This window comes from Dermacentor silvarum, chromosome 3, assembly GCF_013339745.2.
Source record: "Dermacentor silvarum isolate Dsil-2018 chromosome 3, BIME_Dsil_1.4, whole genome shotgun sequence".
NCBI classification, from domain to species: Eukaryota; Metazoa; Arthropoda; class Arachnida; order Ixodida; family Ixodidae; genus Dermacentor; species Dermacentor silvarum.
This window is the reverse complement of record NC_051156.1, coordinates 79,099,912-79,116,631: the sequence shown is the minus strand read 5'-3', so window position 1 is coordinate 79,116,631 and position 16,720 is coordinate 79,099,912. Positions and strand designations below refer to the sequence as shown.

At 42.8% G+C, this 16,720-nt stretch overlaps 1 protein-coding gene across 1 annotated transcript; it reads right to left on the bottom strand.

Moving 5' to 3' along the window:
• Positions 1–14,222: 14,222 nt before the first annotated feature.
• Positions 14,223–15,228, bottom strand: LOC125944277 (uncharacterized). Its single transcript, XM_049664622.1, has 2 exons — positions 15,141–15,228; positions 14,223–14,341 (listed from the first exon to the last, which is right to left on the bottom strand). The coding sequence occupies exons 1-2, from the start codon at positions 15,226–15,228 to the stop codon at positions 14,223–14,225; spliced, it is 207 nt and encodes a 68-aa protein (XP_049520579.1).
• Between the last annotated feature and the right edge of the window lie 1,492 nt (positions 15,229–16,720).

Genomic DNA, 16,720 nt, shown 5'->3' with positions numbered 1-16,720 from the left:
AAATATGGCACATATTACTAGCAGTGCATGCGCAATCTCTTATGAATGTGGTGGTAGTTGGGAAGCATGTGTACGCTGTCAACTGCGCACAACTGGCCCAAGAGGAATAAACAAGAAAACAGAAATAGAAGAACTAGCTGAGCTGTAGCTACCTATGGATCGCACTTCTTTGGTTAAAGTGCCCCCAAAGCCACAATACCACACTTTTGCACTGCAAGGCAAGATCCCACATTTCTCCTTATTTCAAACACCCAAAGTACAGTCGCAGCCTGTCGCTCAGGCACTGGTCAGTCTGTCCCAAGTAAACACGACCACAGTTTAACAAATCCTGTACACGACAGAATTAGCGCATGGGGCACACTGATACTCACGTTTCGTCATTTGACTACCTGCGACACATTTGCACAGTTGTGCGAACTTTCACGGCGCAGAAAATACAAGATCCGACCATACTTCCCGCTCCTTTCCTTAAGTTGTGCGAAACCTCAGCAACACATCCACCCCCACAAGGTGGCAACGCTTATGTGCATAAGGTTTCACACAACTTGATGAAAGTCACAGGGAAGTATCGGGTGGTTCCTCTGTTTCCTGCGCCATGAAAGTTGGCACAACTGTGCAAAACCGTTACGGGTAGTCAAGTAAGGAAATACTTTACGACGAAACATGAGTATCAATATGTCCCATGCGCTACTTCTGTCACGTGCAGAATTCCTTTAAGCAGCGGTGTCGTGTTTACTCGGGGCAGACTGGCCAGTACCTGAATGACAGGCTGTGACAGCACTTCAGGTGTTTGAAATAAGGAGAAGGGTTCGGATCTTGCACTGGATTGCAAGAGTTGCGGTTGCTATATGTAGTTGAAGAATATGGAAGTTGTAGGCCGCGGCAAAACACAATTAGAATGCGAGATTTTCGAAGCAGTGTTAATTGAAAATTATTTTAAACTCTGGGTCTGATACGTATGTTAGCGTGGCTTTGGTGGCATTTTAAATAAAGATGCGCGATTCACAGGTAGCCACAGCTAAGCTAGTTCTTCTACTTCTGTTTCGTTTTTGATGTCTCTTGTGCCAGTTGTGCGCAGTTGACAGTGTACACATGCTTCCCAATTATCACGTTTGAAGAAGAGATCGTGCACACGTTAGCAATTTTTGCCGTATTTCCTTGTTTTTTTGTGCCTGCTCTGTTTGTTGCTGGTTTCGGGTGTCTCGGGCGCATGCACGCATTGTCCTGGTGCAGCAAAATTTTCCAATAAACGTTCACAGTTGTCAGTAGCGCTTGGCCCGTCAGTCTCACCTCACATTGTCCCATCTATTGCACTTCACCGTACTCTAATATGCATCACCAACTGGCCCAAAGCTCTACTCTTCTGAAGTATTTGCTGCTAGTTCGCACTTGTCACAGTCAGGCCAGCAGCCATACTGCATACAATCTATAGCTATATGGACTGGCAGGAAATGTCATGGATTTATTCTGGCTTAATGGCATCACAGAAAATAAATGAAGACAACGACAAGCAGGACACAAGCGCTTAATCTTAACTCAAGCTTTAATAAGAAAACAGAAATCGCACATAACACGCGGTGATATGAAGTGACGTCATTCATTTAAAAACAATTTCTTCATCCAATGTAAGTGAGAATGAGCGATGCATTTGTCCTTTGCGTTGTGAATCTGCCAAAGCTTAATTATCTTATGTACTCTCTGTTCATAATTTCTCTTCAACGCAGAAGTTTGTGCTAGTTCGTGATAACAGAACTTGGACATCATAACAAGTGCGAAGGAACGTGAACACGAAGAAGAGACAGATAGACTAGCGCCAGTCCAGTCTGTGTGTCTCTTTGGGTCCGCGTTCCTTTGTGCTTGTTATGATGTCCAAGTTCCATAATTTTGGGCTATAACGAGTTTTGTGACACACAGGAATGAACCCACATTTTTCACAGTATGTTGCAATGTGCGGATGACATTTGTTAGGCACAAAAAGCTCGATTCACCCCAATCTTAAATGATACAATGTCTGTCTACACAATGTAGGCATAACAAGTTGGCCATGGCCAACTGTACAAAACTTCCGTTGCACAGTGCACCACTTCCTTCAAATTGTGCCATACGTAACAACCAAATTGTTTTCCTGGCTGCAGTATTCTTTCTCACATCAGAGCAAATCTCTGTTCACAATCTTCCTACAGAAAAAAAACTTTTAGCCCATAGGGACCAATTGCGCTTTTGCCCATGAAAAAGCACAAAAGCATACGAAACAACTGCGACCATTTTTGACTTGGCTTATCTCATTCATTATATTCCATCGTCATGCCTAATTCAGTTGTGCAAATCATTTTTTCACAGGCCCTTGTCAGGACGGTTTTGAGCTGTGACAAAAAAAGGCAGAATTAAAAAAATGAAGAAGGTTGGTTGTGGCTTGCGGCATATTATGCATCTGGCAAACTAGGCCACAAGTGTTGTGTACAGTCTGGAGTCCTCAAAAGGTTGTGCCTACATTGGACAGATGGAATGTTGTAAAAATGCGTGATTGGGGGAGCATGACTCATCTGTGTGAAACAACCTGCTCTCATGCATTGTGAAACACTAACAAATGTGGCGGCAGTACTGTGTTCAACAAAACTCACACTGTATCCACGCATCATGACCAGACAACATGCGAGGCAATCGTAGCTTCTGAATTTTAAAAAGAATGACAAATGCATCAGTCATCTATCAGTTGCACTGCATGAAAAATTTGAATAGATAACATCGCATCTTGTCACCACTTGTTATTATATATTGTCTGTTTCTTGATTATAAAGCTTGATGTGAGAGCAGAGGACTTGTGTCATCTATACATATCTTCGTTCGTTCACTTTTTGTGGTGCCATTACACCAGAATAGGGATAACCAAATGGCCACACGCTGCTTTTGTCACGTTATAGTGGTGCTCGCAAAGCGGAAAGACAATGCACATAATGCCACGCTATGTCATCATGCCCACTCTTTGCACAAGCAGCAGATTACTTCTAGAACAAGGTGCGCAGGCTGCATATGTGCTCAGCTGCACCGACAGCCATGTGCCACGATGGCTGCACTAAAAAAAGAGGACGCGCACACCAACTGCCCCCACTGAGCCCCTTTTCAGGGCCCTCTTAAAAGCTAAGTTTGTCATTTCTTGTTTCTGTTATAGGCCAGTGAAAACAAATGAATTTGTCTCATTCCCATTAAGAAATTTTGTAGATTAGGTAGAAAATTTATGAAAGCATAGATTTATTACTTTTCACCTTTCTGTCCGAATATCGTACAAATGCATTAACAGTACTTATCACCTTGTTTCATGTAAGATTTTTTTCCATGCTGAAATAAAGCCATACATTTAAAAAATAAGCTTGGTTGCAACGTGTGAAGGAATTGTGTCATGTCACATAAAGAGTTGCCGAAATCAAAATATAGTCGCGAATTTCCTATGACTGACTTTAACTAACACACTGAAAATGAAAGCGACCTTTTAAACAACAGACTCAAAAAACAAGAAAAAACCACAGCACATTATTACGAGAACTGCAGCGCAATAAAACACAAGGACGATACAAAGGTTGTGCATCGACCAAAACGGTAGATTGACCAAGATAGTCCTGGTCGTTGCACAAAGGTGGTGCAATGATCAGGACGAGCGCTCAACTTACAACAGGTTTTATTGTAGCCAATTTCACATATAATTCACTCTACAAACGTCATTAGCTGCACATGCGTAGAAACACCATCTCTTTATCTGAGAGTTGTATCGATGGCACGCTAACACACTTTTACCCTAGCCGGGAAATAAATTCTGCTTTAACAGTTTCTCAAGTGAAGCGCGATTTGCTTTTCATAATGACAGACATGTTATGCGGGTTAGGTGCACAATCCTTAGATATTAAACAATGACAAGCCAGTAAACCTTGAAAGTCTTTCCCTTCATGCGCGTATTTTCACATAGTTTGCATGCCCCCTAACGCTTAACCTAACATTGACGCATCTCCCAGTTTGGCCAACATACACCTTTCCGCATCTTAGAGAGATTTCGTAGACTACACCTTCTGCACAATCAACAAAGGAGGGAGGGTGCCTATGTGTTATGGCGCAGGCTTGCTCCTTTCTTACCTCTGGGTCGGTCATTGTGCATAGCTTGGACAGCCTGTTAGGTGTGGGGAATACGACTTTTACGTCGTATCGCTGGGCCACCTTTTTCAGGTTGTGTGAAAGCTTGTGAACATACAGTATCCCTGCGCAGGCAGGATGTAGCTGCGATACCGTATATTCCGTGTGCTGTAAAGTCATCCAAATGTGCTTAAGGTTCTTAAAGGCACACTAAAGAGAAACCGGAAGTTGAGCTTAAATGGTAGATTATCCTTTCACGATCACAATCATATCAATCTTACTGCAAACAGGTGTTTAATAAGCAAGAAAATAGCGAAAAACTGAAGGATAGATGCTGACGCCCTTTCGAATTTCCCGCACGACACGTTCGTGACGTCGGACATTACAAACGCAGGCCGGTCGCGATTGGTCGAGAGCGATTTATCGCTGTTAATAAAAAGCAAAATGAAATACACCTTATACGTACATAAACAGCATTTGCCAACTTTTTAAACCGTTTCAAGCGAGGAAGTACAAGTTTCGCGCAAAATTAAATAAATAAAAAAAATGGCATGGCGCTACATCCGGTCGTGATAGTTTCGTAGTTTCGTTTTTGCTGCATGGATCATCGCGCGCGTCTGTTCCGCTCTAGTGTTTGGTTGCGTGTTGCGTGGCTCTTGATATATAATGTCTATTGGTGTTTTGTGGCTAAAGCGCCCTTAGGCGTTGATGCACCCACGCTGACGCCTGGTGGCACGTCTCCTCCATCACGACTACCAACGTCGATGACCATGAGCAACCGTCGTGCATATGGAAGCTGCACTACGCTGCACACGCTAGCACAACGCGAAAGACGAAGCACGTAACTGACACACTAATACAACGCGCAAGACAAAGCACGTAACTGAATCGTCACCGAGTCAAATCAGCGTGTACAGCGCGTCGTAATTGCAGCCTCCGCGATCAACTTCAGAAACATTTTCAGAGCTAATTGCGGAGGCCACGCTCCGCTGTGCTGAGTACGGTGAACGCCACCTAGGTGGCTTTGGTAGTGCTTCTTGATGCCAGCGTCCCTTCGAATGCTGGCATCGAGGCGTCGTAGTGCTGAGACCACCAAAGCGTTCACTGTCGGTGCGCGTTAGTGTCATAATGCAGTACTTCTCTTTTCTGCTCGTAGGCGGCGGCACCGGGCTCGAAAAACGTTGACTTCGTGGGAAACAGCCAGAAAATTCCTCGTGTGTGTAGTGTTGAGGGCTGTATAAATGGCCCAAGGCACATCTTGCTCAGGGGCAGCGGCAGTGTTGACCCGATTGTGTCCTTTCATGTGGTGCCGCGCGATGGGCCCCGGCTCCTAGGCGTTCGCAATGGCTCAGTGCTCTGCCGATGATAAAACGTCAGAAGAGCCAGAGAAACCATTGGTGTGCTCTCTGCATTTCTCGCCCTCGGATTATGTACATAATCCTGCCCTCAGAAAGTATCTTGGCGTGCCCCAGAGGCCAGTCCTTACTCGAGCAGCTGTTCCCTCAATGCGGCCTTCATCAAACCCCCTACCGGTGCCCCTGCAGCAGCAAACTGGCGGCTTGGTTAGTGCTGAATGTCATAAATAAAGCCACGAAATAACCATACCGAGTACGTGCGCAACTTTCTATGCTTGTTCTGTCGGGAACATCGTCGCCTGGCGGACCGGACGCTTCGCTTCCGTCGACGAAAACAAAGCTCTGCTTTCCGCCGGCGCGGCCGGCAGCTCACTGCCATCGCACGCGGAAACACCTACCGCTCGAGCACGGAGGATCATTTCGCGCTCCGTTTCACTGAATATCGCTGAAATGCAGTCCTGCTTCCCTGGCGAGCTCTTCGTTGCAAGGTTCAGCGGCAGCAACGCTATCCATCGCGGCGAACGCAAACGCAGCGGCCATGATGCAGCCAGCGCCTCGGCCGTTTGCGCAAGCGGTGACGTATCGTGGCGCATTCTGATTCGCTGAGAGCAATGAAATCTGTAATATGTGACGACACTGCTTCAGCACCAAATCTGGGGTGAGAGAAATTGAGGAAGAGATATTTGGTCTTTGTTTACGAATTTATCCGCTAATAACTCATATTTTTGCACCCAACAAAAACTACAAGCATTCCTGAAGGTTCCTCTTTTATTACAGCTGAACTTCCTGTTTCTCTATAGCGTCCCTTTAAGAGTAAACTTTAACCATTTTGTTTGAACAATATTTTTCTCTTTGTTTCAAACCTTAATGTACTGCTAAGAAATTCTAGACCACATCCACACAATCACACATCTGAAAAAACTTCACTGTCTACGACTTCAAGATGTGTACATACACACTTTATGCATGCCTACAATGAAAATATAAGTGACTGTTCTAATATGCACACTTAGCATACTGCATAACAGTCAACTGATTCCAAAATGTTTTTTGTTATCACACATACGACGGCTCCAATTACAAATTTAATTCTGGCAGTGACTCAAGACATTCCCAAAACCTTCCTAATGCAATCAACGAGAATTTTCAAATTTAGAGGAGTTGCACACGAATAAGGCAAATAGTTTTATAATGCTGGATAACGAGCTGTTATTGTATATGATGGTAAAAGGCCATGCTCCTGAAACATCGGCACTGTTTATCATATAAGCACGTTATTATATATTTACTTACTTTCCTAAGGATTGCGCCGAGTGATCTGCTCATGTGAAAATGTTTATACATAGCTGTGTCGTGTTATCACTTGTTTTTTCACATTTGTCTTAATGCTACTTTATGTGCATGCAAACGTGCCAATACTACCTTCAGCTGAAGGCCAAACACTATGGTTAAAAGGTACATGCATTTCACAATACCAAGCACTGGACTTGGAGAATGAGCAACTGTATTAAAAAGTGTGGTTCTTTGGACACACATCAAATGCCATTTGCCTGGAAAACAACATTTTGCTAAAATCATGACTTCACCCCAGTGGCGCACCGACGGGGGGGGGGGGATTTCGGGGGTTGTAACCCCCCCCTGAGGCCGACTTAACCCCCCCTCTTTTGTTTAACCCCTTTTCTTTCCTTGCGCATTTGAGTACTGCAACTAAGATATAAGACGCGTAATCGTCTGCACACTCACAAAAAGCGCATTTTTGACAAGTTCCCGTGAAGCAATTGAAATTAGTGCTATTTAGATGGTATTGGCAAACTGTCAACCCCCCCCCCCCCCCTGTCAGAGATCCTGGGTACGCTACTGCTTCACCCAATTGGTAATAAGCATAAAGCATCACTCAAGAAAGTTGCATTTATCAGACACCACTATAAACACTGGGACCTCTTTGGCTTCGCAACAATCTGGCACAATGTGCTCAAGCTGCCTGTAAATCCTGGAAAGTGTTCGTGATACTTTTTTTAAATAGATGGGAAAACTTGAGAAGGACCTAAAATTAAGGTCGGTGAAGCAAAGCAATTTTTTTAAAATTCCACTCTGTTTCTATGCATATGTTCTATGCATATGACGGTGGTGAAAATGATGTATTTGAACTGTGTTTTTAACCAAGCAATACTAGAGAGCACAGTTTTGCAATTATGTGATAGAGAACAATGATAATAATGCCACACAAAAGAAGCCAGTGAATGCTTTTTTAAACTTGCACAAGGTTTTCGTCGTTATTCTGATGCACACATCTGCACGCTGTGCATAAAGTCTTGTCGTTTTTTAATTTGTCATATACTAATTTACATGATACATTTGTCCTGAAATATGTCACGTTGGATTCCTTCAGTATTTTTATTTTCTTACTGGAACACACATGCCTATATATGTGTTCTGTCCCATGGAATAGGTGTCACAGCAATTCCTCTAACTGAAGCCACAAAACTACCCATTGCAGGTAAAAGAGACAGGGTAAAAAAAAAAACTTGGTAAGAGGATACCTAGGCCTCTGTTGCTGAAAAGGGGAACTGCTAGAAGGCGGCTGATGTCCGGCTATGAAGCTGCTTCATCCGCACAGCTGGCAATGAAACGGCTGCAGTCTTGAAACACAAGTGGAAAATTAGACATAGCGATGTCACATAGAGCATGCAACAGCTGGCCGCAAGTTAATATGGGATTACTCCCGCTGCTACGCTGTTTTGTATGTTGTTCAGCTTACATTATTGGTAAACTAAGCTTGCAAAAATTTTATATTTTAACAGGCTTTGCTCTTTACAACTAAAGGCGTTACCCAACTCATGCCCCTATGCACTTAAGCGATTTTGCTATTTGCAGGCCGCCATAGGATCGCTTCAATGTTTACTGATCACCTAAACTGAATGGCTTCTAAGACAAATTATTTCAGTCAAGAGGATGCATAATTAATGTGCGTCACTGACATAGAATACCAAGGTAGTATCTCTTTTTCCAATAGGCAATGGTGCACCTAAAGCACATTTTTATCAGATTTGGGTTGATCAGCCAGGCATTCTTTTTTTGACAAGCAGCAGGAATTGAGTTAATACTCGTGCAAGGTAGGATCACACTGTCAAGTGAGATAAGATCCTGAGTTTGGAAGGGCAACTTTGTATGAATTTGGTATCTAGAAATCAAAACTGAATATTTGCACGCAATGGCGCAGCAGCAAAACAAACATTAAACAAGTGGAGGCGTCCATTGCACAGAGCGGGCAGCCGAATAATAGTGTACAAGCGCCGACTATATAGATATTGCATAGTGCTTGCATTGGAGGCGTAGTCGCTGTCTCAGCAAATAACACAGCCACCGCGCTACGCTCCCGTGACCTATCACCGTCAACGCTATCGCGTAAATTTATGTTTCGTCAAGCCAACCGCATCGTTTTCTGCCCGCCAAGGGTCGAGTGAAGGCGTATCCGGTAATATGAACGGTAATCTAAAGAGTTTCTTAAAAGACAAAAGTCGACGGGTGCTGGCTCACCAAGCTGCGCAGTACGCGCAGCAATCTCGCACTGCCTGCACAATCAGCGGCGTACGTGGGCGCAAAGAGACAGACGCCGGCCCGGAGCGTACCGGCAAATCTGCACAGTGCGCGCTTAGTAAGCGACCTACTGCACACAACCGTACGAGGGGATTGGCGCCACGTACGCGGCAGCTAGCAGATACCGCGCACAAAGAAGCGCCGAAACCCGCACACACGCGCATCGCAGTAACGAGTTGACACATTTTAAGGCCGCGGTTAGGCGGCGAAGCTTGGCTGCTTAGCTCACCCCGCACTGCACCCCAGGTAGCACAAACCCATCTAGAAGACGTCTACATTTGGGCTTATTCAAGCCAAGAGGTTGTCTACAATCTGGCTTGTACAAGCGGAGCAATAGCCTTAGAACTCCACAAGCACTCCTGAAGCCAAGATAATGCTCCCTCCGTATTCGTCTTGGGGAAGTATTGGCAAGCTTTTAGTTAGACTACATGTAGAACTTACGTATGAAGGTTTATTTTGCTTTCCCAAGGAAATATCTGCAAAAACTTTTTAAATAATTTGCATGTTGTCTACTAATTCAGATTGCTGGTATATGTATGCTTTTCATGGAACCGGTGACTTGTCTTAGAATTTGTAGGAAATATGCAGCTGCCTTTTCAAAATACTGCGATGTTGCTCGTCCATAGGCAGCCTTTTATAAAAAAATGTCCAAGACACAGAAAAATCGGCAACATAAAAAATTTATTTTTGTCCAACTATGTAAAGTGACTAGAATATACGGTGACAGTCCCAGTGTCTTCTGAAGCCTGCTGACCTGTATCAGGAAAAAAGAAAAAAGAAGGCAGGCTCATCTAGAGCACTCAAAACCAGTAAAGAGAGACTAAATACTTTATGTACAAATGCAACTGGCATTTGACATGCTGCAGAAAAATGTGCAATGACGCTAGATAAACAGAAAAAGGCCTTACCCCATTGTCAGCTTTCAAGGGTATAGAACAGTATAGCTTCTCTAATGCACACACCACTTTAACCACCACAAGGGTGATGTTGTGCATGTTAACCATAGCAGTTGTGAAACTGAAATTTTTTTATGAACTCAGTTAGCACTAAGGATGCACAGCAGCTTGTTTTCCGCCAGGTTTCAAGTGGCTGTCACAAGACTGCATGCACAATGGCATAAGAAAAAATAGACAACAAAACAAGCACCATAACTTAGGGGTGAAAAAAATATATATGAGACGTGGAGAAAGACCATCAATAAATTGGTGGCATAAGAATGGTGGAACAATACTCGTATAACTCACTTTATAATTTGAAACGTTTATGCATGTTCCACCAAAGCATGCGCTACCTCCTTTTGGTGCCTGGAAATGAACCATAATTATTGTAGCTTACCACTACGTTGCATCCCGTAAACAAGCAGTCGTGAACGTCAATTGTAACTGCAATAATTGCATTCTAGTCTCTACTTCAGGTTCCCAAAATTTACTGGTCTAAATTAGAACCCATCAGAAAGTATACTTCCCTATGACCACAGTAATGCATGGTGTTGAAACAGCATGCATATATGGTCCTTGGAAATTACATCGCTGATGACAGTTGGCAGAAACACATTTTAGAAAGACAAAGCATTAATCTTATATTGTGCACTGCAATGACTCCTATATAGAACCAACAGCCAAGTTTAACGGGATGTAAATGGCTACATTACCTAGGTAATAACATAAGAATATTTCTGTATAAACATTAACTGAATAGCGAGCTCAATGTAACATGCTGACCTCTTCGCCGCTCGCAGACTGCAATTTTTCAGCCTGGGCAGCTGCTGCTTGACGAATGGCATGGGTTGTTGCATTTGCACACATAGGATCACTTCGAATCGCCTCTGAAATACCAAAACACCTAGTCAGACAATGCGAATAGCACACAATATCAGCTTTCCAACTGACATTCAAACCATTATCTGATACTGACAGTTCTGCAATTACATAATGTTATGTAAGACATGCATGCATGTAGCAGCTGAAGGGAAAACTACTCCAATCCAATCAGCCACTAAGGCCATGCACCCACTCCACTTCTTTCGTTGGTACCACCGCACACTGCTGCGAAATTTTCTTCGGGGCAGACAAAGCTCACCTTGCAAGCTAAAGGCGGTTTACTCGACATACACTAAATAAAATTTTGTGACAAATCTGTTCTGCAGAAGACTGCAAGGTGAAGGAAGGCTCATGAAAGAGAATTGTCATTCACCCGGCTATAGTTATAGTCTCACGGACTTTTTTTTTCTATGAATAAAATTTGTCCAAAATTTTCAAAAAATTCCAAACACCGCATTTTTGAGAGTAAGTCGCCACACTGACGCAGACAAAGTGCAGCTCTGTAACCTTACCTTCAATGACACTGTACTCGTGCAAGTCTCTTAGGCTCTTTTTTTTGCCGCTGGCCTAGTGTGCTGAACTTTGCTCCCAAGTCGTCTGTGAAGATAGCGCGCAGAATGCCTGCAGTAAATCCCGACCCCCAATGAGTGAGAGTCGTCGTATCTGGACTAAAAAAAAGCAGCCATACATGGAACATGACTATTCAATGAATGAACTAAGGCAGGAATGAAAGCCCCCATAAACCGTAAGGCTGAACAGCAAGTCACACTAAACAAGTATGCTTTCAAGTTAAAATTGTAATTACAGGAATTTGCACACACTAAATCAGCAAAAAATGTAAACAGCCATAGTATAAAAAGAACTAGAGACTATTGCGCATACAACAAAAAACGTGAAGCCAGAAATAGTAGATATAATAATGCGGACACTTCACCATGCATAGAAAAGCATTAGCTTTACCCAACACAAGTTATTTATAGAAATTACCACGTACTGTAATTTTATAAACCTTACAACATGAGTTCAAAAGGCAGGATCAGAGCTCAGCCTGGACTCCAAGGTAGCCAGATTTTCCATGTCCCCCAAGGGCAGGTTGCAATTGGCCACTCCCATTTCACCATTTTTATTTGGAATACTAAGAGCTGCTAGCAACCTTTCATTTTGATGTTTTACAGTCTTCACGCCTCTCATTATTACGTAAATGTCTGAAAGCACTGAAATAAAACAAGACAGGAGTCATGAACATTTTGACAGCTAGGACAGATGCTAACATGCTGCACGATTCATCTTCAGCATGCATAACTGAGCAAACCTTTTTTTAAAGTTGGTACTGCTCCTAGCAGTGATTGTTCGATCCTGTACCACTTGATTTGACGCAAGGTTCCATCCCAGCTCCTGGGAAATGGAGTTGTCATTCCCTATTTCAGGTCCAAAATGACTTGAGATTATGTTACTGCTATTGGCAATTGCTGAAATGCTGGCCTCGCTGCACCGGGTAGCATTAATCTGGGAAGTGCTTGCACTAGGCAGACTGTCATGTTTTTCCTTTGCATTTTCTCCAGGATGAAAAAGAACTGCATGGTTTCCTTGGGTAGACTTCCTTGCACTTGAAATAGAAAGGCAGAATGCAATATGCAAGGCAGTCAGGAAAAGTACAACGAACAAAATACCAAAATAATGAAGCCCAACAGAACTTGTTGCTGGGCGAGTTGACAACAGGCAGAACATGTGTGCATGTGTTCGCACCTTTTTTCCTATTACCAAGGCAATGTTTTTGCATTGCTCATACACATGTACTACTTTAATTAGTAGTGATATTTACTGCGAAATTATTTAAAGCCTTGGGGGAAGACATATCTAATAAACCTGAATCCACAAACATAGGAATATAAAAAGGATGCAGCTGATATGCTGCCTACTAACCACTATACTGTGCTAACCTGTCGAATAGCATTATGCTCTATGTCCCAGCGGATAAATCTGCACCTTTTATATATGACATGCTATAGCAGACAGTTCGAGAATAATTTTAACCCTCGAGTTATTTAAGCATGAAATAAGTTTAAGTACACTGGTGCTTTAAAGTTCTGTTTACAAAGAAATGTGGCCCATTAAAAATCTGCGGTTTTACATGTCAAAACCATGATATGCTTATGATGTACGCTATAGTGCGGGACTCTGGATTGATTGTGACCACCTGTGGTTCTTTAACATGCACCTACATATATGTACACGTGTTCGTGAATTTCGCCCCCATCGAAATGCCGCCACTATGTCCACGACCTTGTGCTTAGCAGCTCAACACCATAGGCGCTAAGCCATCGTAGCGGGTTTGGCCAACAAGTCAATGACCAAACCGCAACCTGGAAACCAGCAGCACAGCACCCTATTTACAGAGCTACCACAGCGGGTAATGTATTTGAAGTAGTAGCACAAAATGTCAAAAGCCTAAAGGAATCAGCTTTAAGCAAAATAAGTTGCCAGACTCTTAGCATGTTGCTATTATAAATCATAGAAAGTATTTGTAATCTTAAATGCATCACCTTTTCATAAATGCACGTCTGCATGCCCAAGTACGCCATACTAGAAGTTCTATGCCAAGTTAGTACAAAGCAGGCTGACACAACGTTACCTACCTTTGCGATTTGCAAGGTATGTCTTCTAGACCGCTCTCATCACTTGTGTCACTCCAATATATTCTGCAAAATTTCTTTCGCTTCCCACGACCTCTTTCTGCAAAAAAGTACCTTTATGTGTGACATAGGTGAACTGCTAACATATTTAATATCAACTCCGCTAAAAAGAAAGAGGCAGCTCAAACTTCAAGACAATTTTACCATACAACTTTTTTATATGCAGCATAAGAATAATCTGGTGTTAAACATAACAAATGTGACTTGATAAATTTAACGAGTCATGCAAGCATAAGTACTTAGGATTGCAGGTTTTTTATTAGCCTTGAAATGGTTGTAAGTACTAACCAGGCCCGTAGCCAGGAAGTTTTTTTTTGGGGGGGGGGGGAGGGGCACTTGCTGATGGCCTTGACTATGTGAGGAAAGCACCCATTTTTCAGCAATTATTTTCGGTAAAGATCACAACTTCGCCCCCCCCCCCCGGCTACGGGCCTGGTATTAACAACCTATTTCAAATGCGTACTCCTGCATTTCTGAGACAAACCACTTGACTACATTTGCCCGTGTCAAAGCACGAAACACAGGACACATTAAGTTACCTTGCATTAATTTTTAACTAGCGTAATCTTATGAACTTCATTGGGAGCTTGTGGTAAACAAATTGCTTGCTTGTCATTCACCTCAGTAGGTAGCATTTTTCAATTAAAGAGGATTATGAAAACGCATGGTGCTGCAGTGTTAGCTTCATCGCCAGACGAACGAACGTTGTCAGTGTCCTCTGCCTGTGGCAGCCAACTACGTGCCTTCTTGTGCGAGGCTGCAAAATAGCTCACAAGAAAGTCGGAATGAGGAGCAGCAAACTTTTGGGTGCATTCCTTGTAGCAAAAACATTAGTCGCTCCAGATGGCAAGCGTAATATTGCATTCAGTATAACCTGCAACGCGTGAGCGGGTGGCAAAGCACTCTTTTAAGTTGTACAGTGGTGCCACTAGCACCGTGTTCCCAGTTTAAAGGGTGAGTGTGCAGCTGTTCTTGTTTCGTACATAACCCTTTCTTTGTCGTGAGAAAAAGATAAGGAATAAACCAAGCACAAGCTTTCGAGTAGAGGGCAGCTATAATTTTCCGAAGCACAAGCGAGACAATGCTTGCGTCTAATGTGGCGACTGTCTGTCTGTCATTTTTGTGAGACCAAGATTTTGCGCACTAAACTGGGAGAGAGGGCAAAAAAGGCATCAAGGGTCATGTTCCAAACAAGAACAGCTGCACACTCTCCCTTAAAGTTTATAACACAGCGCAATTAGCTCTACTATCCAACCTGGGAGAGCACTTTTCCTCACGTGTTGTGGGTCGTATTAGAGCACATCTATTTGGATATCCCTGTGTTGCAGACTTCTCAAATGAATTTATACAGGGAACTTCTTTTCTCACTCAACTACTTTTAGTTATGCTATGTGATGTCAATAATTCACACTCACTACCAATAATTCATACATTCATAAAAAGAAGGTAGTACTTACATTCCAGCCTAAAGAGGACTATTTTGTAACGAGTGAAAGATCCATTTGGAGGGTCTGCACGCATCGCATCTCGCACAATGCTTTTAGGATGTTAATTGCCTGGCCACTTACAATGATCACCATCCACCCATCCAGTTGGCAAAATAGCGGCCGTGTTGTCCACTTCAATGCGGACTACTGCAAACATATGTAACGAATGAAATATGCCCTGATGTTACGTTTCCGTAAATAATTTCCAGGAGCAGTACAACAAACATTAGACATTGAGGCCTGCCAAGTTTGCAACTGCAATATAGTGCAAATTACATATGCACACTATGTAAAATATGAGAAAATTTAAAAGATGAGCAATGTTTTGTACAAAACAGAATTGTAAAAAAGCAAGAATCGTACTCCCATATTGCAGAACCTTTGTCCGTAGGACAAATTTTTATTAACTAATAAGACAATAAATGTGCACATATGCATCAATAGCGATAAACATAAATTGAGAGAATTTTGTTCCATGCATTACATATGCTAATCAAAGCAGTATTTTGGAATATGTACCTAGTGTTCTATCATAACAGCCATTGAAACCCTACAAGCACCATACAGGATGCTCATTAACATAGTAAAAGTGAAACCAGTGATGAAAGAAAACACAAAATTTAACGATAAATAGTTTCCAGGCTTTTCTTTGATAATTCAGCATGAAAGCACTGTTCAGCACTACACAGCAAACAGACAGGAGCAGTTACCAGAAGCTTCTGGGCACAGACTTGCTTCATTAAACCAAGTGCAAGAGTCCTGAGAAGGGATATTTACATGCAACAAAAATTCACTGCTAAGAAAGAGTTCAACAAGTCTTTCAGTCATTTTCATCGGAGCTTTACAAATCATTTAAACTAAAGTAAGTCATTGTGAGGCAGGCAGTTCAAAAACATTTGGTGCTATTACTAATGGGTAGTGCCTGGATGAACCAAACACAACACAATGTGTGCATTTGGAACTTTGCCATGTGGAAACAGTATGCATTTGGATTGTATTTCACTTAATGGCTGTGCTGTGAGCTTTGAAAGCCCATAAGCTACCACAACACCCAGTTCTGATGACTTCATAGGTTTATCAAAAAGGTTATCCAATGTTTCAAGCTTTCTACCTATCAAAACTTCATTTTCATCTTCGTCAAATGCAAAGTTTGCAACAAGCACTACACTAGAGTCGGACAGCATATTACAGTTGTCAGCCATGGTGCTACTGAGTGTGAAGTTTGGAAAAACTGCAACACTATGCTCAGGACCCTTGCAAAACGGTAGAAGAGGACCGTCTGCATGAGGCTGCTTTAGCACAACAGCTCTTGTGTGCTGAACTCCCTTTAGGCTACACAGTTCTCCCTGGGCCATCAGCTCACAAATTCGTCTACACACTTCTTCCAGTGGTCTCTTTCCACTCCGGACCAGTCTTTTCAATCTCTGCAGGAAGCTTTCTCCAGCAAAAGCAATGAAGTTGTCCAAGCAGCCATACATTAACACATCATTTGGGAGATGGATTAAACCGTGAACAATGCTCGTTGATGATGACCATAGAGCCTGCCGAAATGATTGACAAAATAGCGAAGTAACTGTTCAGCATACCCATTCAAGGACATGCAAAGAGAAGGTGATGTAAGGATACGGATCGCAGTGTGTAAAACGAGG